General features: G+C 56.5%; 1 protein-coding gene across 1 annotated transcript; it reads left to right on the top strand.

Moving 5' to 3' along the window:
* Window positions 1–4,796: 4,796 nt before the first annotated feature.
* Window positions 4,797–25,278, top strand: EXOC3L2 (exocyst complex component 3 like 2). The gene is made up of 12 exons (XM_032839203.1): window positions 4,797–4,851; window positions 8,457–8,995; window positions 11,687–12,323; window positions 14,247–14,358; window positions 15,491–15,592; window positions 15,697–15,797; window positions 16,026–16,136; window positions 17,824–17,959; window positions 20,962–21,084; window positions 21,591–21,746; window positions 22,536–22,657; window positions 24,869–25,278. The coding sequence occupies exons 2-12, from the start codon at window positions 8,473–8,475 to the stop codon at window positions 25,155–25,157; spliced, it is 2,412 nt and encodes an 803-aa protein (XP_032695094.1). The 5' UTR covers window positions 4,797–4,851; window positions 8,457–8,472; the 3' UTR covers window positions 25,158–25,278.
* The last annotated feature ends 241 nt before the right edge of the window (window positions 25,279–25,519 follow it).

The following is a 25,519-nucleotide window of genomic DNA, read 5'->3' as shown; positions in this document are numbered from 1 at the left end:
CGTCGGTAGGGAGCGTGTTCTCACAGGAGGGCAGAGATTCACCGGAAGAGAAGGGGAGAGAAACGCCAGGGCACAGCGCCAGAGACGCGGAGGAAGATACCGAGAGACGCAGAGATAGGGAGAGACAAAGAGACACAGGAGAGAGGGACAGACGCGAGGAGAAGCCCAGACACACAAAGAGATGTCAACGGAGCCAAAAGATCGGAGCGACAAAAAGAGAAAGAAAGAAGGAGAAAAACAGGGAAAGAGACGCACGCAAAGAGAAATTCAGAGAGAACAGAGACACAGAGAGCGACAAAGCCTGAGAGACGCACACACGGAGACTGAGGGAGAGGCAAAAAGAGACAAAGAGAGACAGAGACTCGGAGACCTGTGAACAGAATGGAGACAGAGACAGAGGCAGAGAAGCCACCAGGGACGAGAGCCAGGCAGACGGCGTGGTCCCCATTCTCCCTCCCAGCCCACCCTGTCTCCAGTCTTGGGGCCCAGGAAGTTCTTGCTTGGGAGCATAGTACTAAGGGTGCTGGGGGCACAGTGTGCTAGGCAGAGCCACCGCGAAACCCTGACCACCATCTCTAGCGATGCTGCCTCCCACTTCCCAGAACACTCCAGAGCCCAAGGTTGTGACAGCCGGTTCCTATCCTGTGCACCCCATCTGGGGTCTGAGGACTCTCCCTATAGCTCTGTGACGCAGAGCAGAACCTCAGTTTCCCAATCTATAAGGTGAGGGAAGGATCGACATGCTGCCTTCCTGGCAGGGTTGAAGCAGGTGCCAAAGAGCCCTGTGTAAGTATTCACCTGCAGGGCTCAGCAGCTGTTGGGATGGGCAAGCTAAAACCACAGAGGCAAGGTCTTCGCTGAGGTCATCCGGAACTGTGGGGACCACCCATGCCCTCTAGACCCGGGTGGGATGAAAGAAAGAGGGGCATTGCATAGCCCATCCTGGCCCCGGAATCCTACAGCCCTTGGATGGATGGGGTCCTGCCCTGCCCCTGTCTGACTGATCATCTTCTCCAGCCTCGGTTTCCCTTTCTAAAATAGGGGTGTGATGCTAACAGCAGTGTGTTGGGAGTCAGCCCGAGTGAGCTGACTGTTAAAGTCGCAGGAATCTTGGAACTGGTTGTTAAACAGCCATTATAAAAGATTAAATTATGCAAACACATAATTAAATAAATTATATCGAAAACAAAGGGAATAAATACTCATCATAACTTAATGGTTTTACTACATTTTACTATTATCTGCGATCATAGGTTATTTACATCTCTTGTACGTTCATAGAGATACAACCGTATAACGTGCTACTGCACATCTCTTCCCCCCACCAAAAACACTTTCAGTGACATCACTGTAGCTTGACATCACCGAATTCAAGCTGGAATTAGTCATGGTGGGGATATTTACACCGTGGAAATTGGCAAATGCCACAGATAAAGGCTCCCCTGCCCCCAGGCCCCCAGAGAGCTGGTTGTGAAACTCTGACCAGCTCATCTACCACTGGTTGAAACTCTCAGGTACATAGACAGAGGCTTCCTTTGTGCCAGGCTCTGAGCCCTTTATCCTTTCTGCCACCCTGTGAGGTTGGACCATGATTATCAGCCCCACTTACACATGAGGGAACAGAAAGCCTAAGAATTAAAAAAAAAAAAAAAATCACATGGTGAAGGTCACATGGTTGGTGAGCGGCAGGACTGAGATTTGAAACGGAGGGCTTCCAAACTCTGGAACTTGGGCTCTTAACCACTATGGCTTCCTGTCCCTGCAAAATCATAGCAGCAACCTCAGTGTGCGGTACATTAACGAGACTATATGCATTTGAACAGATTAGAACTTTCTAAGCTGATGACATTACTGTTATTACTCAGCAGATGGTACACAAGGAGTGTCGGGGATGGTGGGACACCGAGAGGGAGGAGTTCAGGCTGGTGTTCTGGAAGTTCTGAGATCCTGAGAGCTCTGCTGGGTGAGAGGTGGGGTCTTGGGGATGGGTTCGGGGAGCTGAGTCACTCCTTCCCAGGATTAGCAGGGAAAGCTGCAGTTCCCCCAGGCACCACGAGGGGGCAGCAGACCACCTCCTTACACACACCTGACCTCCACCACACCTCAGGCCCCACCCTGGCTCTCCAGACCCTAGGACGGGCCCCACCCCAGATGCGGGGACTGAGGCTAAATGAAGTTGATTGCGGGGGGAAGGCTACAAAATGGTGAACCTTAAAAACAGGACGTTTAGCCAAAGTAGCCCGACGCAAAAGACTCTATGGTTCCTTTTCTGTGGAATGTCCGGAATAGGGAAATCCACAGGGCTGGAAGCAAAGGAGAATGGGGAGGGGCTGCTAACGGGGTTACAGGTCTCTTTTTGAGGTATGAAAATGTTCTGGATTTAGACAGTGGTGACAGATGCTGCATCCTTGTGAATATGCTCAAAACCACTGAACTTTAAAAGGATGAATTTTAGGGGCATCTGAGGGGCTCCATTAAGCGACCCACTCCTGATTTCCGTTCAGGCCATGATCTCAGGGTGGTAAGATTGAGCCCTGTGTGGGGCTCCACTGGGTGTGGGATCATCTGCTTAAGATCTCTCTCTCTGCCCCGGGATGCTCGGGTGGGGGCTCGGTGGGTTAAGTGTCTGCCTTTGGCTCAGGGCATGATTCTAGGGTTTTGGGATGGAGTCCTGCCTCAGGCTCCTTGCTCAGTGGGAAACCTGTTTCTCCTTCTGTCTGCGGCTCCCCCTTGCTTGTGCTTTCTCTCTCTGACAAATAAGTAAGTAAACTTTTTTTTAAAAGAATTTTAATTTATTTATTTGATAGAGAAAAAGAGATCACAAGTAGGCAGAGAGGCAGGCAGAGAGAGCGGGGGAACCAGGCTCCCTGCTGAGCAGAGAGCCCGATGATGCCGGGGCTCGATCCCAGGATCCTGAGATCATAACTGGATCATAACCCAAGTTAAGCAGAGGCTTAACCCACTGAGCCACCCAGGCGGCCCAGTAAGTAAAATCTTAAAAAAAAAAAAAAAAAAAAAAAAAAGAGCCCTCTCTGCTTCTTCCCGACAAAGGGCAAATTTTATGGCATGTGAATTATATCTCAATAAAAAATTAAATTAAAAAAAAGAAAAGGAGCGCTGAGAGCTATCACTGCCCACAACAGACCAGCTGGTTCCAGCCAGAGCTACTCACCCTCTTCTGATTACCATGATCCACACTGACCTGCGGAGGACAGGGTGTCCTCTGCAGCTCCTTTCCCAGGGCTCATTGTCTAGCAAATCCAGTCCTTGATCTGAGGCCTTCAGACCTTGCAGTCTTAACCCCTGACCCACTTCCCCCAGCCTCAGTGTCTGCAGAGCCCTTCCTGGGGCCCAGAGAGAAGCAGGGATTCCTGAGCCCAGCCCCCACCCTAATCCCACACCAACCCCAACTTTGCCTAGGCAAGTGATCCCTTGTCCCAGGCCTAACACCTGGGATGCTGTGCCTGAGTTCTAAACCTAAAACCTTAAAAAGAATCCTAATCCTGCATCTAACACCACCCAATCCCCAATCCATTCGCAGCCATCCCACCCCCGCACCTGCCATATGCATCCCCAGTTTCCAGATTAGAGCTCCTTAGCTCTAATCCATCCCCATGTGTGCGCCTTGTTAATAAATCTTTAGTGAGCACCTACTATGTGCTAGGCATGTATCTCGGGATATAAAGATGAACAAGGTAAGCAAACTCTGCTTTGAATTCCCATTCCAGTGGGAGAGTCAGAAACTCTACAAGGAAGGAACACCTGGGTGGCTTAGTCAGTGAAACATCTGCCTTCAGATTAGGTCATGATCTTGGGGTCCCAGGATGGAGCCCTGCTTCGGGCTCCTAGCTCAGCGGGAAGCCTGCATCTCCCTCTGCCTGCTGCTCCCCCTGCTTGTACCCTTTCTCTCTCTCTGACAAATAAATAAATTAGATATTTCTAAGACTTTATTTGACAGAGAGAGACAGCAAGAGAGGGAATGCAAGCAGGGAGAGTGGGAGAGGGAGAAGCAGAGCCCTATGTGGGGCTCCATCCTGGGACCCCCGGATTATGACCTGAACCAAATGCTTAACCAGATGCTTAACAACTGAGCCATCCAGGCACTCCTAAATAAATAAAATCTTTAAAAAAAAAGAAAAAAGGAGAAAAAAAAAAGAACTCTATAAGGGAGTCAGAGAAATCTTATCATTCAAATTGAGGAAGGTGACATAAAGGAATGGACAAATAGGAGCCAGTCCCTGGGGGAGAGAGGGGATGGGGGAGGTTATGGAGAAGGGCTTCTGCTGCTCAGGGAAAATCTCCTTTGAGGAATGGATGCTGGAGCTGAGGTCAGGATAATGTCGAAGGAAGGAGCCATGCAGGACCCCAGGGACCAGGCCTTTCAGGCAGAGAGGACAATTCCAAAGCCGTGCCCAGTGCCACCCACTTTCCTCCTCTAATCCCAGCTTCTGGACCAGCAGAACCTTCGTCCATGTCTCTACTCCAGAGCAAGGACCCCAGAGGAGAGTTCTGGGCCCGTGTCCAGCATTGGGTGTCTCCCCAGGGTGCCCAGGATGGTGTTGTCACCTTGGAAGGCGTGAAGAGCAGGCAGGAGGGGGGGGCAATTCCGGGGGAGGGGGGGGGGGCTGGACTGTGGCCTTGTCCTTCCCAGCCCAACCCCAGCTTGGCCTAAAAGGGCAGACAGATAAAGAGTCCTTCCCGCCCCTGGCCCCAGAGAGGGAGGGGTTTCCTGACAGGAAATTGACCTCCTCTAACCCCCCCCCCCAGTTCCAAGCTCTCAGCATTTCTGGCTCATGTGTCCTCAGGGCAGGACAGCAGCAGCAAGGACAGAGGGACTGCACTGAGTAGGAGGTAAGTGTGCTGGAGGAGGGGGGCAGGACCCGCATGCCCACCCCCCCCCATCCGGGCCGCCCTGGATTTGGGCTGGACGGCAGCTATGGGGGGAGAGGAGGTGAAAAGAGAATGTGGGGTCTGCCCTTAGGAGGGTGAGTGAGAGGGCAGGAGGAGCGGGGAGCAGGGAAGAATTTGGGGACCCTGGGGATCCACAGAAACTTCGAAGAAGCAGGGAGAGCTTGGACCATTAACGGAAATCGGAACCATGGCTGGATCTGATGCCCTCTGAATTCAGGTGGGAAGACAGGCCAGAGAGGGATGGGTGCTTTGCTCCATCCCCAAGAGATGGGGGCTTGGAGGTGGGAGAGAAGACAAGGCTGGGATGGACAGGGAGCAAGAAATGGGGTTCCGAAGGAAGATGTGCATGAACTTGAAACAGGCTGATGACAGGATTTTGGGGGGGCAAGGTCTGGAGGAGGGTGGTGTGGTTGGGGTCCAGTGCGGACACAATGTGTGAGGGCTGTTCTCTGATACAGATTTGGGGACTGGAGGTGCTGAGTTCTGCAAACGGGTCAGGCTGCTTGTGGAGGATTTAGGGCTTTGGGGAAAGGCTGGCAGCAGAGGAGGAGAGGGAAGGGGGAGGGGGAGGGGGGAGGAGCCGGAGCCCAGAGAGGGAAGCTGGTGGCCAAGACATCCTGTGGGAGGTCGGGAGGCTGGGGGCTTGAGGGATGCCTCGGAAGTGAGTCAGGGGCCGGGCACCAGGAGGCAGATGAGGGGGCCGGAGCGGGCAGGATGTCGGAGCCTGTCTGCAGAGGCGGGTGTTGGAGCCAGGAAGGGGAAAGACGAGGGGGCCGCTTTTCAGGTGGGGTCTGATGGGGTCTGAGGGTGTTGGGGATGGTTTGGGGGTATGGGATCCAGTCCAGAGATGGATGTGGCAGCCAGTGGGGGAGTGGAAAAACGCAGTTTGGGTAATGTTGAATTCTGTTAGAGAGAAGTTGGAGCCCCCTATTTTGAGGGGAAGGTGGGGTTTTGGGAGGGATGACAGAGGCAGTGCTGGGGGACAGTGAAACCATTTGTGGGATGAAGCACAGAGAAGCCTGTTTGGAGAATGAAAGAGAAATCGGCGTGTGGCTTGTGTGTGTGTGTGTGTGCACGCGTGTGTGTATGGGGGTGCTAGCATCGATTGTCCACAGCCCTGGGGGCTCCAGGCAAGGGTTGCCATGGTGACTGCCTCCCTGGGGGACAGGGGACCATGGAGACTGGAGAGAGGCTTGAGGAACAACAGCTGAGGTCTGGAGGCTGAAGTCAGGGAGGAAAGAAGGGGGTCTTCACCCAGAAAGGAGATGCTCTCGCTCACAGCCCTGCCCACTCAGGGCCCCCTTCCAGATACTCCACCCACCACGCACACGCCTGCCCAATCCCGACCCTGTCCCTCACCTGCTCAGAACCTGTCCCAGTTCGAAACAACCTGCATGTCTGATGCTGGTGATAGGAGAACGTGTGAACAGCCAAGAGCCAACGTGGCTTTGCTGTCGCCCAGCAGTGGAACAGTACGCAACACTTCAGGGATATAGACTAGAGCCACAGAGCGAGGCATGGCTCCATGTCACATGGCATGTGTCATGTGAGCCAAAAACCAGCTCTCAGACAGCAAGTTGCTGGATACGCATGGTGTGATTGCATTTAGAGAGAGTCGGAGACCACTGGAAACAATACATTGTTTCTGGCTACAAACACCATGCTGAGGCATAAGCTTGGATGGGGATTCACATTCCGGAAGGTGCTTTCCTTGGGAGAGGGCTAGAGAATTCAGGGGCAGGGGAGGGTGTGGGGGGGCTTTGGTGCGTCTATAATGCTTGATTCTTAAAAAAAAAAAAAAGTCAACCTGAACCAAATAGGACAAATGTTTGCATTAGATGCTGCTAGGATTGGAGGCAGAGGGGGTGTTTGTTTTCTAAATTTTTCTGGATTTCTGAACGTTTGAACGATTTCATCACTTTAAAAAGTGCCCTTCTGTGGCTCCCCAGTGTCCTTGGGAAATAGCCCAAGTTCCTCCTCATGGCCCTTCGAGGCCTTGCATGGCCTGGTCTTTACTGATCTCTCCAACTTGACTCCTCCTCACCCACAAGGAATGAGGTCCTTCCCTCCTTCATTTCCTGTTTAGCACCCATTCATTTCCTGAGTGCCAGCCCTGGGAGCTAGGGACACAGCGGTGACCGAGACAGCCTGACCCTGTCCTCTCGGGGCTTCACAGTCCAGTGGCGGGGACACAGACTCATCCCCAGACAGTGACAACTCAGGTTGGACAGGGCTGGGATGGGAGAAATCCTGAGGGGGCCGACTTGACTTAGCCTGGGCATCAGGGAGGGCTTCCTGGAGGAGGGGACTTTGGAGCTGGGTCCTAAAGCGGGGAGAACAGGTTTCCCTGTAGAAGGAGCTACACAAATGCTGACACCTGGAGGAGCCCGGAGCAAGGAGGAGGAGAATGTGGGATAGCATTGGTGAGGGCACAGCTGGCAGGTGAGGGCAGCTGAATTTTGTCCCACAGGCACTGAGGAGCCATGCAAAGTGAAGAGAAGGATAGGGAGCAGGTTTATGCTTTAACAAGGACCTCAAAGGTGGGCTGAGGCGGGGCAGGACAGGACCCTGAAGACCAGGGAGGAAGTGGGGAAGCCAGAGGGCAGAGGGTGCTTGGACTCGGGCAAGGGGCCATGGAGAGGGTTGGAGATGAGGGACTTAGGAGGTGGGATGAGCAGATCTTGGGAGATTTCAAGCCCCAAGAGGGAAGAACTGGGTCTACCTTGGCCACCACTGTGTCCCCACTGCCTTCACCCGGCAAATACCTAGTAATTTTCTTTTTTTGGCAGGGGGAAGGGTAGTAAAATATGCATAATATAAAATTCACCATATGAACCACTTTAAAGCATACAATTCAGGGGCACTTGGTGCATTCACAATATTGTCAAGCACTATGTACCTCCGGAACATTTTCGCTTGTGAAAAGGAAACCTGTACCCATTAAGCAGTCACTCCCCAGCCCCCCTCTCCCAGCCCCTGGCCCCCGCTCATGCTCATCTCCTTTCTAGCTCTACAGATTTGCCTGTTCTGGACATTTCCCAGGAAGGTTTTCCTCAAGGAGTGAACAGGGTGGGGTAGAGCGGACAGGTGTGCTGGTGGGACAGGGGAGAGGAGGCGGGTGCCCATGTGTGTGACTGGCCGTCTGGGGAGATGGTGGAGCCTGAGTCCCTAGGCAGCCTGTGCCCTTCATGGGCTGTGCCAGTTTGGGAAAGATACTTCCCCTCTCTGAGTCTATTTCCTCATGGGGTGGGAGGGTCCACAAAGATGATGAAGCCTCCAGGCAGGGAAAGGGTCTGAATGCCAGTGCTTGGGGTAGGGGGGAAAGAACTCCAGCCCCAGAATCAATAGGTCTGGGTCCAAATGCTGAGTCACTGAGTCACTGTGGGACCTTGGGTGTCATCTGCAGAATGGGCATCATAATAGCACTAACCTCATGGGATCGGCAAGTGCTCAGACCAGGCTCCGCATGCAGAGGCAGGATTACCAATCACCAACACCCCACCACTGCCGTCAATCCCTCTGAGGGTCTGTTATGTTTTCCCCAGGTCCCCGCCTGTCAAAATGCCCATCCTGAAGAATCTAGGGGTGGCCGACACTAAAGTGCCCCGGGCGGGGACCCTGCCCCTGAGGTCCTCTCGGAACCCCTTTGAGGAAGTTCCAGGATTGGAAGAAGAGGAGGTTGGGGAACTGGGGACCCTGCCCAACGGAACATCTTGTCGCCGCCGCGCCACCCTGGAGAAGCTGGCTGGCCTGGCCCCCTTCCGGCTGGGCTGGACCCCTGGCCGGCGGGCAGGCAGCCCTGGAGATGGGCAGCCCCGCTCCTTCCTGGGCCGCGTGCTGACACCAGGGATACGCAGGAGCTCGGCAGACTTTGGCCTCCTGGCCAGGCTTCAGGGGACCCGAGCCCAGGGCGACGAGGAGGCGGCTGGGGAGGCTGCCCGGAGACTGGCCTTCCTGAGACTGGGACGCGGACCCAAGCCCCGTCGTGCGTCCCTGGCCGAGAGGGTGGTGCCCGCCGGCGAGGCGGCCCCTGAGCCCCCTCCCAAGGTCCCCGAGCCCCCAAAGATGAAGGAGCCTCTGTCAGGTGAGTCGGGAAACCCTGCTCAGACCTGGCCTCCACCTGTGACCCTATCTCCATTCACTTCTCCAACTTCTGCCCACCCCCATGTAGGATACCAGTTCGCCCTCTGCAGTCCCCAGCCCCATCACCGAGCCCAGGCTCCAGTTCTGTCTCCACACCCACCCCCAATCCATCCCACTCACTACCCACCACCGGCTTCGACTCACCCCCATGTCCTGTGATAAGCAAATCACCAACTTTGGTCCCATCCCCTCCCAATCCCTTCCAAATTTAACCTCCAGTCCATCTCTAGCCTTGACCTTCTGCCCCTCCCTAACCTCCATACCATACCCCACCCACTTCCCATCCCCAGCCCCAACCCTGGCCTCAGACCCCCACGCCCACCTCAATCTCCTCCTTCACCCCCAATCTCTTCTCCTTCTCCCTCCCACTCTGAACCCCAACCCTAACTCCATCCCAGTCCCAAACCCCAGCCTCCACCTTCAACTTCATCCCTACCTCAACTCATGTTCAAGCTTCATCTCAAACTCACCACCATGCCTAGTGCCTACCTTCCACCCGCATCTACCGACTGCGTCCCCCAAGGCCCGTGTTCGGTTCCCAGGGCCGCCGCAGTCTGCAAGTCCCACAAACCGGGTGGCTGAAACTGTCGAGATCTAGCCTCTCAGTTCTGGGGACTAGAAGTCGGAAATCAAGGTGTTGCGGTGGGTCCATACACGCTCAGAAACTCAAAGGAGAGTCCTTCCTCCTCTTCCTGCACCTAACGCTCTGCCAGACAACCTGGGGGTTCCCTACCTTGTGATCACCCCACTCTTGTTCTTTTGTCGCCATGGGGCCTTCTCGCTGTGACCTCACAGCATCTCTCTTCTGTGTGTATCTGTTTCTGTGTCCAAATCTCCCCTTTGTTTAAGAACACCATCACACTGGCTTGGAGGTCACCCTATGACCTCATTTTAACTTGATCACCTCTATAAAGAACCCGTCTCCAGATAAGGTCCCCATTCGGAGATATGGGGAGGGGGGGTTAGGACTTCACACATCTTTTTTCTTCATTGGGGGGGGACGCAGTTCAACTCAAGACACCACCCCTGTTTGTACCCCCAGTGTCTTCTTCAATGCCCTTTTGGTTTCCACCCCACACTTATTCCAACCCCATCAGCCATCTCCACCTTGGGACACATCCACGTGCTTACCCCAACCCATCCCTCTGTCCAAACACCATCTTTAACCATCCCTGTGCCTAATGCCAGGACAACTGCCTGCCCACCGGGCCGTTGCTGTCCCGCCTACAGCTGCAACGGGATCCCTGATTTAGTCTCCCGCCCAACCCCCAGCCCCGGCCCATCTCAGCACCCACCTTCAACCCAACCCCAAGCTAGCCTCCCCCTTCATTCTTAATCCCATCTCCACCCCAACCTGGAGTCCCCGTCCAAACCTCCCATTCCCAACCTCTGCCCACGTTCTTGGTCCCAATTCAAGCCCAAATTTCATCTTCAAACTCACATCCATCTCCACCTTCTTTTCCTGCTCAATCATCACATAAATCCACCCTCGTCTCCACACACCCCCCAAACCCCAGATGTCATTCGCAACTCCTTTCCTGTCCCCTCTGTAGATGTCACCCCAACCTCACCTTCATCCCTTCCCTCAGTCCCATCTCGGTCCCATCTCAGAGGCCCCCAACCCTGGCTCTGCCCCCACCTTCATTCTCACTCCCAGACCTTCCCCCAGGCAAGTAGCCTCAGCACTGGGGACCTCAGGAGAGCCCTTTCCATGCACCCTCTAGGTCCTGGTGAGAGGCTATTTCAGCCCTGGCTCCCTGGGGACTGGGAGGGCACTTCAGGGAGGTGACGAGGGGGTGACTGGAGCCCCCGCCTTCTGGAAACGGATGGGCAGAAATAGCGCTGGCCGGGAAACAGTTTTTCTGCCAGGGAGGAAGTGGAGGGGGGTGGAGGTGTCGGGGGTAACCCTGGGCCACCAGGACCCTCCCTTTGCCTTCACTCAAAGGCCTCCCAACCCCATGGGGCTGGCTCTTGGGGAAGTCTCAGGTCACCCCCACAGCTATCCCATCCCCCAGAAGACCCCATCACTGGTCTTGCTAACCTCTCCCCACCTCCAAGCCTCCACTCTGCCCTTCTGATCCACTGCTTCTCTCCACCCTCTCCCCCTACCTGGCTCGGACTCAACTTCCCCCAACCCTCCCATTGCCCAGATCCCTTTTTCTAGGTCTGATGCCCTTTTCCTGTTCTTGCCCCTCAAATATCCTGACCCCTTCCTATATCATAAGCTACTCACGAACACCCTCTGCCCTCCCCCCGCCTTCTGCCTCAATCCCTTACCCCCAACTGGCCAGACTACTCCCCATCCTCTTCCCCCTCCCACCCTCTTCTTAGTCTCCTGATGCTACTCTGGTCCTTTGACCTACTTCCCTTATCCAGACACCTATACCATCGCCCACCCTCCTCTGTCCATCCCTAACCATCTCCAGTCTTCTCCCCCAGGTCCTAGTCATCTCCCTCCTTCCTCCCTCAACCTGCCTCCGCCTCCCTCTCCCGACTCCCTTCCCTCAACTCGTTCTCCTGGAACGTTGCAGGACTCCCTTCTAGGCCCGTCATCTCCCCCTCCCTACACCCTCTCCTCCCCCAGCCTGCAGGCCCGCTTCCCTCCCCCTGACCTCCCGCTCTGCCCCCACAGTGCTGGAGATCCTGAGCCTGATTCAGCAGCGCGAGCTCGCGCGGGCCGACGAGCACATCTTGGAGCTGGAGGCCGAGGAGCTGGCGTCGTCGGGGGCCGGCGGCGCGCCCGGGCCGCCCGGGGCCGAGGGCGCAGGCGGGGGCCGCCGGGCGCGGGACGTGGCGCTGCTGTACGAGGCCCTGCAGCGCGAGCTCTGGGCGCTGGTGCGCGAGACGCTGGCGGGCCCCGGGCCGGGCGCGGGCGCCGGGGCGGGCGCCGTGGCGCAGCTGGGCCAGGTGCTGCTGCAGGAGGAGGCGGCCGACGGGCGCCGGGGGCCGGTGGCCGCCCGCAAGCTGCGCGCCCGCTGGGCCGAGGCGGTGGGGCGCGCGGCGCGGGAGCGCCTGGAGGCGGCGGCGCCCGGGGCGCCGGGGGGCCTGGCGGGGCAGCTGGAGGCGCTGCGGGCGCGGCTGCTGGAGGACATGGGCGTGGTGCGGGGCCGCCTGGCACCCGCCTACCCCGCCGGCCTGGGCGCCTTCGGCGTCTACCTGCGCGGCTACCACGGCGCGCTGGCCGAGTGGCTCGGGGCCGCCGCCCGCCGGAGGCTGCCGCTGACCGACCGCTACGCGCTGCTGCACTGGCACAACCAGGTGTACCCCAGGTGAGGCAGGGCCGGCCGCCCCAGGGTCGCCCAAACTTCCCCCGGCCCCCCCCAACACACGCTCCCTCAACCCTGGCCTCTTCACTTGCCAAGGACCTTGGAACCCCTGTCTCTTCCGTCCTAGAATCCTAAAACCGTTGATCCTCCCGGTCCTCGGCAGGGGTGACATGGACAATCCGCGCCTCCGAGCGCTGTCCACCCTCCCAGTGCTAGAACCTTAGCGACATAGGGCCTTCGGGTTCTAAAATCTCCGCACCCGGTAGTCTGAGAGCCTTAGTCCCGCGGACCTCAGCCTCAGCCCCACTTCCGCCCTTGGACGTGTAGCTCCGCCCCCACCCGCTCTGGTGATTCGTCCAGATCTAGAACCTTTGCATGGTGGACACTTACACCCCTAGAACCTTAGCACTGTGGACCTTTTCTGTCTTAGAACTCAGTACCATTGCACTCCTGCATCCTTTAACACAGGGATCCTTCCAGTCCTCCGCACCGCGACATTGACAATCCGCGCATCTGGGCGCTGTCCACCCTTCCCCCCCCTAGAACCTTAGCGATATCAGTCCTTCTACTTCTAAAACCTCCACACCTCCAGCCCAAGGAGCGCAGCATCCCAACACTCCTACCCTTGGACCCATAGCGCTGGTCACCCTTCCAGTCCTAGAATCTAAGCATCGTGGATCCTTCTTCTAGAAGCCTGGCATTATCTTTCCATTCTTAAAATCTTAGCACCATGGACACTTCCAGCCCTAGAACCTTCACATCATTGACAGTTAGACTCCCAGAATCTTATCAACATTGATCATTGACCCCAGAATCCCAGTACCGTTCACCCTTCTGGTCCCAGAATTTAGCACTGTTGATGGTTCTCAACCTAGAATGTTCGTACCATTAAACCTTCCAGTCCTAGTACCTTAACACCACTGATTCTTAAATACTAAAAACCTTAGCACCAATGAGACTTCAAATCCTAAACCTTGGCCCCATCCCCTCTTTAGAGCCTAGAACTTTGATACTGTGGATCCTTCCAGCGTTAGGACTGGAATGCTCCTGGTCCCTTGAATTCTATTACCTTAGCACTTAGAACCTCAGCACCTTTGATGTTCCCAGTCCTAGAATCTTCAAACTGTGGAGGCTTTTTGGATCCTAAAACCTACCCATTTTTGTGGGTAGGGCATGGAATATGATTAGCCATGACTGGGTCACCTACGCAGTCCGGGGAAAGGGGAGCTGGTCACACCCAAGCCACATGTCGGCAAGCGAGTGGGGTGGGTGGTTCCTCAAAGTCATCCTGTTGTCACTAGAAGAATGGGAAAGCAACAGCTAGTGACATTGACTTCCTAGATTCCCGCTGGGAATATGTGTTAAGGACACTCTCACACCATCTATGAGAGAGGGAGACAGGACAGGGAGTCTGGAGAGCTTCCTGGAATGGGAGGGTGGGAGTAGGAAGATAATGTTTCTGTCTGAGAAGATGCTATGGGCCAAAGCTTGGGGTGTGTGTGGGTGGTGGTGGTGGGGGCTAGGGAGAGGGATGGTATCACACAGGCCGGTGTGCTGAGGAGCGAGGAGTGAGGGCTGGACCGGGGAGGCCTCCAAGGCCAGGTGAGGTGCTGGGGACAAGGAGCGGAGGTGGGAGGGAACTTCTGTCCCATTAAGCTGATCATGGCTGAGATCTTGCGTGCCAGACCATCAAGCCTGGACTTGACCCCTGCAAGTCTTACCCGGACACCATTCATCAGGGAGCTGACTCAGAGAGCTGGAGCCAGGGGAGCAACCATTCCAGAGACTTCCTTTGAGGGATGAGCAAAGCCGGTCCCTAGAGAGGAAGGGAGTGGCCCAGGGTCACAAGCACACTGGGTGTGGAGGGGTTCCGTTGCCCAGATCCCCCTCTCACAAACCTCCCTGTCTCTTGTCCCCCGCTCCCAGAGAGGTCCTAGGGCTGGTGGACTTGGTAGCCCTAGAGAATGGGGAGCTGGGGCCCCTTCTGTCTCCCGGCACCCTGCGGGGCTTGGAGGACGAATGCGTCACAGACGTTAAGGTACTGGGGGACTCCGGAGCAGGAGGCACTCTGCAGGGAGGGAAGGGTTGTACTGGGGTTGGGGGCCCCTCTTCTCCTCCTTTCCCTACTCCCATTTCCCTTTTCCTTTTGTGGATTCTGAGTTCTGCCCCAAAGACACTGAAAGGTAAGCCCACACGGATCACTTCGGTCTTAGCTTCAGCTCTGTTCACCCAAGCACCCAGCCAGGCGTAATAGAGCAACAATAAAGTTTCGATACATTGAGATACTTCAAATCTTAGAGGAAGCGTCAGTCACAGAAGCTCGGCTCACAGTCCCAAAGACCCCCAGAAGGAGAGCATCAGTGCGATCTCTGCACCCAGGCAGGGCAGACAGTCAGCCTGGTTAATAACCAGTTGGCAGAATGGTCCGGCCACAAACACCCAGCCTGGCCACCTATTTGCCAGTCCTGCCTCAGCCAAAGAAGTCCGAACCTTTGTAACCTGCGAGCCTAGAATCTTAGACTCTGACATACCTACGTTCCCAGATTCTCTGAAGGGAACAGGGAACATGGGACCAGAGAATCAGAGACGCGTAAATCTTAGAATCCCAGACCCTTGGAACTGGGCATCACAGAATCTGACTCTTGAACAAACTGTTTCGCAGAAGCTGGGGAGCAGAGCCTTAGGGACCATCAGATAATAAGAGAATAGACCCTTAGACTCTGGCTATCAGATGGAGGAAGCTTAAAACTCCAGACTTTTTTTTTTAATTTAAGATTTTATTTATTTATTTGACAGAGAGAGAGAGAGAGGGTGAACAAGAGAGAGAGGGCAGAGGGAGAAGGGGGCTCTCTGCTGAGCAAGGAGCCTTATGCAGGGATCCCAGGATTCACAACCTGAGCGGAAGGCAGATGCTTAACTGACGGAACCACCCAGGTGCCCCAAAACTACGGACTCTTAATATCAAGCTCCAAATCAGGGGCTAGGGATGCAAAGGGCTGGGAAGGTTTTCTGGTCCAGCCTCCCTCCTCAGCCTAATCTTTGCAAGCTCACGAGTAGAACTGAGATATGCTTGGGGCTAAGGTGTGGGGACCTTGGAGCAGGGGAGGAAAGAAGGATGAGGCTCCCAGGCGCCCCTGACTCCTGCCTGTCCCCCCACCTTCCCACTGCAGGCTCAGACGCGTGCAGCCCTGCTTCGGGTGCTGCAGGAGAACGAGGAGCACTGGGGAAGCATGGAGGACCGGCCCAGCAGCCTGGCGCAGGATGTGTGCGAGGTAGGGGGTGGGGAAGAGGAAGGAGAATCAGCGGGAACAGTGCCCCGGTGGGAAAGCAGGACCTCCCCACTCCTCACCCCTTCTCCTTGCCATGGACCACACAGCTGCTAGAGGAGCACACGGAGCGAGCACCCCGCATCAGCCAGGAGTTTGGGGAGCGGATGGCCCACTGCTGCCTGGGGGGGCTGGCGGAATTCCTGCAGAGGTACAGAGGGCCCCAGTGCGGGGGGGCGGTGCCGGGGTGCAAGGCTGGTGGGGGCGGCATCAGTACCCAGGATCCAACAGAAAGAGGAGAGATGAAAGGGAACCAAGTCAGGACTGGCAGGGGCGCCTCAGGGAGGATCCCAGGCTTTGCCGGGCTGAGCGCCCAGCAAGAGACCCTCCTCCAGCAGTGCTCCATCTGTCACGCGCCCTCCCCTTCTCCTGTCACCAGCTTCCAGCAGCGGGTGGAACGATTCCACGAGAATCCGGGAGTTCGCGAGCTGCTACCTGACACTTACATCAGCAGGACCATCTCCCTGGTCAATTGTGGGCCCCCACTGAGGTGAGAGCGCCCAGCGTGTGTGTGCAATAGGGGAGAGGGCCAGTGGTCACGACCAGCTGAACCCGGAGTGCCTAGTTCCTAGGCGGGGATCCCAGAGCTGGTCCAGAGCGACAGGCACATGGGGACTTCGAAGCATAAAACCCTAGGGAGTCCTGGAAAGAACCTCAGCATCACAGAGCCCTAGAATTATGGAGCGATCAGAACATTGGAGTTTTCTAATTATAGGAACCCAGAAGCCAGACTCAAACACTCTAGGAATTACAGATTTTTTTTTTGCCTTTTTATCTTACTCTCCTTTTTTATTAACTTATTTTTTGTGCATTTGACAAATCGGGAATGCATTTCCATGGTTCAAAATTGGAGATACAATAGGGCATACAGTGCAAAGCCTCCCTCCTACACGCTCCCCACCATCCTTATTGCTAGGGTCTGCCATATCTTTGCTGGGGTTTTTGATATATTTACCTGTAAATATGTGTAAGTAAGTGTATGCATGCATTTGCATACTTCATGCATATGCATATCTGTGCACGTTCATATACATATTTCATATTTCATATGCACATTCCATATATATACACAAGTAAATATATTTCACTGTGTGCATACATAGTATTCCTTTTCCTTTAAAAAAGAACTCCACACATGGCAGACTACTGAACACATTTTTGTGCCTTTCCCCTTAACAGGCTGGAGACTTTCCCGTTAGCATGTGGAGTTCCCACATTTATTTCCTTGTAAAACCTGGACTGTGTTCCACTGTTTACATACAGCACATATTTACTGTCCCCAGTGAATGGACAGTTGGTTTCACCCTTTGGCAGAGGAAAAACCTGTCTCACTTGTCAATTCCCAAAAACGTGGGGACTCTCAGGGACCCATACCCAGAAGGGGGCCCGCTGGGATTTTGGAAAGAAAATGCCAAATTGCCCTCAGATCAGCTTACTGTCCTTTCAGAGATGGAGGGTCATCATTAAGAGAAATGAGAAGATGGGTGCTTGGGTAGCTCAGTGGGTTAAAGGCTCTGCCTTCGGCTTAGGTCATGATCCCAGGGTCCTGGGATCCAGCCCCGCATCCATGGGGCTCTCTGCTCAGCGGGGAGCCTGCTTTCCCGCTCTCTCTGCCTGCCTCTCTGCCTACTTGTGATCTCTTTCTCTGTGTCAAATAAATAAATAAAATCTAAAAAAAAAGAGAGAGAGAGAGAGAGAAATGGGAAGGGTAGGATTTTAGAATTAGAAACATTTTGATGGGGCGCCTGAGTGGCTCAGTGTATAAGCCTCTGCCTTCGGCTCGGGTCATGATCCCAGGGTCCTGGAATCGAGCCCTACCTACATCGGGCTCTCTGCTCAGCGGGGAGCCTGCTTCTCCCTCTCTATCTGCCTACTTCTGCCTACTTGTGATTTCTCTCTTTGTCAAATAAATTAATTTAAAAAAATTTAAAAAATAATAAAAAAGAAACGTTTCGAATCCCATTCCATGGGGCTCCCACACCACCCAGCCTCCCAGACATCCCCTGCTGTTGCTTAGCCTCCAGACTCTCCCCAGAGCCCCTGACTTCCCCCAGCAACCCCATCTGACCTGTCACCCTGTGCTAATGAAATAGAGTCCATTGAAGCCAGGAGAGGGGTCCAGGCAGTTGAGCTGAATATTGGCAGTCCCTGACTTTTGGCTCCTCTGATCCCCACAGGGCTCTGGCAGAGCGCCTGGCCCGGGTGGGGCCCCCCGAAAGTGAGCCGGCCCGGGAAGCAGCAGCCAGCGCGCTGGACCGTGTGACCCGGCTCTGCCACCGAGTCCTGGCTGACCTGCTGTTCCAGGAGCTGCAGGTGAGTGAGGCAGGGCGCTGCTGGGATGGAGTGGGGGTGCTAGGACAGGGGGCACCCCGCCAACCTGCAATTCATTTTAGGCTATGACTCAGTGTTCAGGAAGCAGGCACAGGGGCAGGGGGGTAGAGGGTGATGGCCTATTTGGGTTATTTGGGGGGGCAAAGGGGGGTGCAGGAAGGAAGAGAGGGGAGGATATGGTCAAGGGGAGGATGGAGAGCCACCAGCAGAAGGGTCCTTGGGGACTGGGTGGAGCCCCTCCCCACTGAGGCCCCCCAGATCCCTGCCCAGCCTCTCCTAGACCTGGAGCCCTATTTACCTCCGGCTCCTGCATGTGCCCAGAGGAGGCTAGGGTCCGGTGGAAGGTGGGTGAGAGTGTTCGGGGAGGGAGGGGGGAGTACCTGGGAATGAGACAGGGTTGTGTGTGTGCTTGTTGCAATGCACGCTCAACCCACATGTTGTACATCTCAGATCACTCAGAACAAGAGCCAAAGTCCTTGCAGGTGCGGGGGGAGCCCAAGTCCCTGGATGGTCTGACCCTTCCCTCCCTGACCTCCTCCCACCTGCCTCCTCCCTTACTCCACTCCCACCCTACCAGTCCCCTGGCTGTTCCCTCACACGACAGACCCAGTCCAGCACCTCTGCACTTGCTCATCTCTCGGTTTGGGCCCCTCTTCCCCCTCCCCGCTGTAGCCACATAGCTCCCCCTCTCCCCTCTTTCAAGCCTTGACTCAGATCAGACCTCCTCTGACCGCCTTAGGTAAAACAGAAGTCCCGAGAGGAGACTCCCTTCCGCCCTGCCTGCTATGTTTTTCTCTAAGCACTTAGGGCCACCTGCACTCTGCAATGGCCTTTGCTTTCTTTTTTTTTCTTTTTTCCCCCTCCCCCAACTAGCTCCTCCCACCGGAATGTTAGCTTCTCAAGGGCAGGGTTTGTTGGAATGTTTCTAAAATAACTTTTTATTATGGAAAATTTCAAACATACACCAAAGTAGGCAGAATGACAGAATGGCCTCTTGGCAGGCGAGCTCCAGCCAGTTATCCACGCCTGGCCAATCTGGTTTCACCTTTCCCCCACCCCCGCCCCCAGATCCCCTATATCCTGCCATCATCCATCAACACTTCAGCCTGCGTCTCCAAAAGATAAGAAGTCCTTTTTAAAATGAACATAACCACAGTGCCGCATTCATACCTAACACAGGGAACGTACTTCCTTAGGGTCAGCAAATATATATATTATAACATATAAAAAGTATGTTATATATATATGTTATAATATATATATTTGATATATGTATATGATATATACTATACATTAATAGCAAATATCAGGTGAGGATTCATAGTCCCCTGACCTGCTCATGATCATCAAATGCTTGGAGTTTTGTTTGTCTTATTCTGTGCTGTGTCCCCCAAGCGTTCTTCTCCATGTGTCCCCAGCCACCCACCCATAGCTGACCCACACGTAGGGCTCAGAGTGTTTGCTGAATGACTACATGGGTAGGTGTGTGTGTGAACGTGAGCAAGCCAGGGTGGGGGGGATTATGGGGATGCTGGGCAGTGGGTACAGTCTTTGTTCCCAGCCTGGCTGGGCCGCTTCCAAATAGGGGAACCTGGGGCAAGTTACTTGTCCTCTTGGGGTTTCTGTTTGCTCATCTGGAGAATGGGCACAGGAATTCCAGTCTTCTCGGGAGTGGCTGTGAGGAAGCAATGGGGTCGTGGCTATAGAGTGCTTAGCTTGGTCCCGGACCATGGGTACTGGCTGCTTTCTTCCTAAAAATACAGGGTTTGTAGCAAGAGCGACACTCCCTGAGCCAGGCTCTGCAGCGAGAGCATTGGCTCATTTAATTCACCTGCTTTTCTACAAAAGGCCCCATCCTGGGAGGTTCTGACAGCCGGGTTACGTGGGAATGGGAGAGCAGGAAGTGGGTGCGAGGTGGGATAGGACCTGCTTCAGACCCCATGGACGCCGAGCCAGGATATCCCCGGCACCTCACCTTCCCCAGGGTCCACCTAGACTGCAGCATCTTCCCCTACTGCCCCCAGATCCACCTCAGGGACAGACCCACTGCCTGTCCCAGCTCTTGGATCATGTCCAAGTGCTTCCCTTCCCTCCCCCCGCAGAAATCCTAAGAAATCTATTATCTGGGTTGTTCTCTCCCTCCTCACCCGTTACTCACTTCTTTCTCCCTTCCCCCCCCCCCCCCCCCCCCCCCCGCCCCAATTTCTGCCTCAGCCCCGCCCCTCCAGAGCATCAAGATCTCCCTAATGTATAAGCCTGGCCCTCTCCGTCTGTTCCCAACCTGCAGTGGCTCCCCAGTGCCCTCAGGAGGAAGCCGGGGCTCCTTACAGCCCTGTGTGCTCCAGCCCCACCCGCCTGCTTAGCTCCATCTCCCTGTCCCCTGTTCCAGCTTCAGGCGTCTGTGAAACTGAGCAGTTATACAGGGCCCCTGCTTGGAAGAGCCCGAGCTTGGTGTGCCACCATGCCCTTGCTGTCTTGAGGTTATTAGTAATTTTGAATAAGGGCCTTCTGTTTTCATTTTGCACTGGGACCCTCAAATTATATAGATGGTCTTGCCAGCCACACTGACCCTCTTTCTGATCCTCTGACCTGAAAACCCATCTGAAATCCCAGCGGCCTTCACACTGGCTCTTCCCGCTGATGGAGCCACTCCCTCGCACAGCCGACACCTGGCTAACTACCACCATCCTCTGGGATCAGCTCTGGTGTCCCCTCCTCCAGGAAGCCCTCCTTGACTCTGCGCTGACTCAGGCACCCGCTCTGGGCTTCCTAAACTCCTGGATTCCCTCGTCCAGGCCCTGACCGCTCTGGGTCCACCTTTGGGGGATGGTCTGTTTCCCTCCGCGGACCGCGCGCCCCGGAAGGGCACAGTACAGCCCTGCAAGTCCAGCTCTCCTCTGTGGAGCTGCTAAGTGGAGAAAGAGGGTGGAAGGGAGGAGAGCTAAAACCATCCCCCCCATACTGTTCCCCCCCGCCCCCGCCAGCCCTACTTCAACAAGCTGATGCGCAGGAAGTGGCTGAACAGCCCGGAGGCCCTGGATGGCATCGTGGGCACGCTGGGCGCTCAGGCCCTGGCACTGCGCAGGATGCAGGACGAGCCCTACCAGGTGTGCGGGTTTGTGGTGGGGGCGGGGGGAGGGCTGGGCGTGAGAGTGGGGAGCCCTGGCGCTCCGCAGGGGGAGACCCCTTCGAGGCGCCGAGCAGCGAGCTCTCTCCGGGTGCGATAGGCGGCGCTCTGCGCGGGGTCTGCGGGGAGGCGGGTGCGCGGGTACTGGGGCCTAGGGTGCGGCTCGCACAGGGCCGGGCCCCCTGGGAGGTAGAACTCCTGAGACTGGGGAGAGGGCTGGGACGAGGCATCCTTTGGGAGTCGGCAGGGTGTGTCGGCGAGCCGGTTAGGGGCCAGACGAAGGTATCATCCAGCGGGACAGTGGTCACCCGTTGGGAGTCGGGAGGGCTGGTGTGGGGGGGAGGGCCTGGGGACGACGAGGGGGCGCGGCTCCCTGGGGGCAGGGGAGGTTTCCCGCGAGGTGCCCGGGGTGGGCGCACGGCGGGAGGAGAGCCGGGAGGGCGTCACCGGCGGCTCACCAGCCCTCGCGTCTCCCTCGGTCCGCAGGCGCTGGTGGCCGAGCTGCACCGGCGCGCGCTGGTGGAGTACGTGCGGCCCCTGCTCCGCGGGCGCTTGCGCTGCCGCTCGGCGCGGACCCGCAGCCGAGTGGCCGGGAGGCTCCGGGAGGACGCGGCGCAGCTGCAGCGGCTGTTCCGGCGGCTGGTCAGTGCGGCCCGGGGGCGGGGGGCTCCGAAACTACGCGGAACCTGGGCTCCCGAGAACCCCGGGGCGGGGGCTTAGAAAAAGGCCTTACACCCAACTCTCAGTACCCAGGGACACCTTGATCCTGGCCCTGCACGCCTAAAGCTTGGCTTGCTCCGGGGAAGAGCTGGCCCCCGGGCGCAAACCGGCGTTCTGTCCCCTGTGCCTGGGGCTGGGGATTCTGTCAGTTCGATCCTGCTAAGTGCTTAGGACCCTACCTGGCACGGAGCTTGCACTCCCTAAAACAGGGGGAGTTCTGAGCACACAGAGACGCTAAACACCCAACAGAAACTCAAGATCCTGGCGTTTCCAATTCAAGAATTTAAAACGACTCATTTGCACCCATTTGTAATCAGCAGGACCAGAAGCGCTTCCTTCATCCGCATTTCCAGGACTTTCTAGTCTGTAGTACTTGGAATCGCGGGGGGCGAAGGGTGCGTCATTTTATGGAAAAGGCTGGGGGGGAGACCTCGCGCCCAAGTAACCCAGTTACCCCTAAGGGTCACCTTTTGAATCCGACCACTAGGTTTGGAGAGATGTCCCGAGCCCCCCCGTGATCCTCAAAACTGGGAGTAGATACGTTTAGACTGGATTTGCCTCCACATTTCCAAAGCTTCCAGGTCCTTCCAAACCTCTGATCACGGCCTGTCCTCTGCCCGGCTTTACGGAGAGAACAGAGGCCAGGAGGGGTGCGGTTTACGTGAAGGGGGACCTGGGGCCAGAGTGTGAGTCTGGGGCCTTCCCCTGCAGGAGTCCCAGGCCTCGTGGCTGGACGCCGTGGTGCCCCATTTGGCCGAAGTCCTGCAGCTGGAAGACACGCCCAGCATCCAGGTGGAGGTGGGGGTGCTGGTCCGGGACTACCCAGACATCAGGTGAGAGCCCCCCACCCCCCACCGCGCCGGCCTGGCCCCTTGTTGCCCGCGCCGCCGCCGGCCGAGGACTCCCGGCTTTGGCATCCGTCCTGGCGTTTCCTGCTCTTGGGCGAGGGATGGAGGCGGCGAGCGTGTCTGACGGCCGTTTCCTGCTGCAACCAGGCCATTATTAATACTATTTCCCTCCTTCTCCTGCCGCCGCCGCCACCAGGGCTCGCAAACAAACAGGCAGTCACAGGAAGCCCAGGGCAGGGGGGCGCAGGGCCGCCGGCGGCAGGAAGGGCCGGCCCAGCCGGGGAGCCACGGGGGACACGGGGACACGCACGGGCAAGCGGGGCGCACACGCACTGGGACAGCGGCAGGCGCCGCTCAGATCCTGGTGGACCATTTCCTCTCCCTGGGACCCTCCCCTCTCCGAGCCTCTCCCAGGGGGGATAATAGCACTCTTCTCACAGGATTGCTGGGGGGAATTCTCCATCCTCAGTTAACACCAGCATTGCCCGCATTATCCACCCGGACAGCAGGAACAAGACCAATGCTGGTTTCTTGAGTCCTTATGTTGGACCTAAGGAAGTTATTTTAGAAAATAATATGCAAGTAAAAGGCAGCACTGTTCTAAGTGCTTAGCATCCTCTGAGGCAGGCGGGAATTAAGCAGATTACCCCAAATGCCACAGCTAGCCAGTAGCCAAGCTGGGACTTGAGTCCCCGGGAGAGGCTGGCTCCAGCTGATGCACCTGATCACTGCCTCCACCCCCCCCACCTCACACCCACCCCCAAGGTGGATGGTGGTGACAGTCCTTCTGGACTCTTCAGGCTGGAGGACACTGTGCTTTTGCAGAGACAAAACTCCACTCTGCCAGGGAGTGAGGCCCCAGCAGGGTTTACGCTCCCGGGTTGAGGAGACGAGGATTCTGGAAGCGAAGCCGGATGGACAGTTCTGGCTCTGGGGTGTGGAGCTCTTTGTCCTTGGGGAGACACAAAGCCCTGAAGTCTTTGGGGGTGGTGGGAGTCCCAGCCTTTCTCCTGGATTGGGGTTTCTGACTTGGAATCTGCACTTGAACGCAAAGCTCAGTCTGAAAGCTCTCGAGCTCCTGGAGTGGCTCCAAAGCTTTGGAGACTGTCTGAGCCGGAAGGCTCTTGAGCCCCATTTTTGGATGAGTATATTTTGGATCCGTGGTGATTCCAAACCGGGGATGTGGGGACGTGAGGAGCCTGAGCTGCATTTGAAGGAAGGTAGTGAGGGCCCCAGGACTCTGTCTGAAATGGAAGTTCTGGAAATGACTGTTGGGTTCAGGCTCTTGAGTCAAAATGTGGTTGAGCGTCCTGGGGTGCTGGACCCGCGATCTGTTGCGGAGATGGGGGTGAAGGGAAGGCTCGGTTGTGTCAGATTTAAGGGCAAAAGGGTTGGAAAACAGTTTTGAGAGAGTTTCTGTTTGAGGTGACGCCCCCGCCCCCCCAAGGTTAACTGGAGTTCTGGAGTGGAACTTTGGTTGAGCACTGGGGATGGGGTGGGAGGGTGACGTGCGTGTCCCAGGGGAGCGAAGGTGCTGCCATGGATGGGCTCTGGGTTGAGAGAGTTGGGGTTGGGTTTGGATACGGGCTCTGGAACTGCTGTGGTGGAGAAGCTTCCAGACCTGGCCTGGGGAAGGGGGAGAGGGGAGAGGAGGGTTCGATGGAAATGTGGGCGAGCCTTCCTGCGCAGCATCTGAGTGGTGGTGGGGGGCTGTTGGAGGTGCGAGTGAAGATGAAGTGGGGGGTGTTGCTGACTCCGGAGCTTAAGCAGGTGTGAAGGGGCCAGAAGGAAGCCCAGAAGCTGTGTGCGCTGATTCGGGGCTGCAGGCCGAAGGCTAACTGGGAGCTAAGACCAGGTGCTTAGGAAGCCGCCTGTGCTGGGTGTAGAGGAGAGGGTTCTGGAGTCAGTGATGAGTGGAAGGATTTGGAAATGGCTGGTTAGCGACGTTCTGGGGGGCATGCTGCTAGGAGGAGGGTCTGGGAGGACTAGAAATGGGGAGGGACTAGGGGTTGGGATGGGGGAGGGTGCGGGGGAGGGGCTGCTGGTATGGGGAAAGAAGCCGGAAGGGGGCTTTAAAGGGGCTCCAGAGCTAAGGCAGGCTCTGGGACAGATGGGGGCCTGATGAGGTTCACAGGGGGGCTGTGTGCGTCTGGCACGGAGAACCCCATGCACCTGTCCCTTCCTCTCTCCCCCCAGGCGGAAGCATGTGGCAGCCCTCCTCGACATCCGGGGCTTGCACAACACAGCAGCCCGCCAGGAGATCCTGGCCGTGGCCCGGGACCTGGAACTGTCTGAGGGGGGAGCCCTGTCACCCCCTCGGGACCGAGCCTTCTTCTCAGACATCTCCGTGCCCCGCCCACCTTTCTGCCTCGGCCTCCCTCTCTTCCTGGGCGGCCTTCCCCTCTCCCGGGTGGCTAGGCCTGGTTTGGCCTGTCTGCCCCGACTTCGGCCTCTGTCTCCATCACGGCCCCCTACCCAACGCTGAGACTCTCCCAGCCCTCCACCTCAGTGCCCCCCATCTTTGCTGCTGACAAACTGTCCTCCTGTACGGGCTCCCTCTTGACTCCCTGCCTGGGACCACAGACTGCCCCGCTCCCGCCCCGGTGTGTGTGTGGGGGGGATGGAAAGGTCCTCAGAGGTCTTGGCCACCCCTAAACCCCCCAAATAGAAGACAAACAGGCCGGAGGGAGCAAGGACTTTCCCAAGGCCACGAAGCTCGTTCCCAGCACCAGCTCCCGGCCCAGTGTGCGGTGGCAGGCGTTTTGGAAGGCTCTACAGAAGTATCCCAGGCCCCCCCTTTCCCCTCACCTCAAGGTCTGGCCCCGGTCCAACATATTAAGGAATGTA

The sequence above is a fragment of the Lontra canadensis genome, unplaced genomic scaffold (assembly GCF_010015895.1).
Source record: "Lontra canadensis isolate GAN:19392208 unplaced genomic scaffold, GSC_riverotter_1.0 scaffold107, whole genome shotgun sequence".
Lineage (NCBI taxonomy): Eukaryota > Metazoa > Chordata > Mammalia > Carnivora > Mustelidae > Lontra > Lontra canadensis.
Note: the sequence above shows the minus strand (reverse complement) of the source record. Positions and strands in the feature narration are given on the sequence as shown.

Coding starts and splice junctions, on each gene's coding strand:
- EXOC3L2 (XM_032839203.1), top strand. CDS start 8,473: ATGCCCATCCTGAAGAATCTAGGGGTGGCCGACACTAAAGTGCCCCGG. Junction 15,798..16,025: donor CTGGCGGAATTCCTGCAGAG/GTACAGAGGGCC, acceptor TCCTGTCACCAG/CTTCCAGCAGCGGGTGGAAC. Junction 22,658..24,868: donor CGGGACTACCCAGACATCAG/GTGAGAGCCCCC, acceptor CTCTCCCCCCAG/GCGGAAGCATGTGGCAGCCC.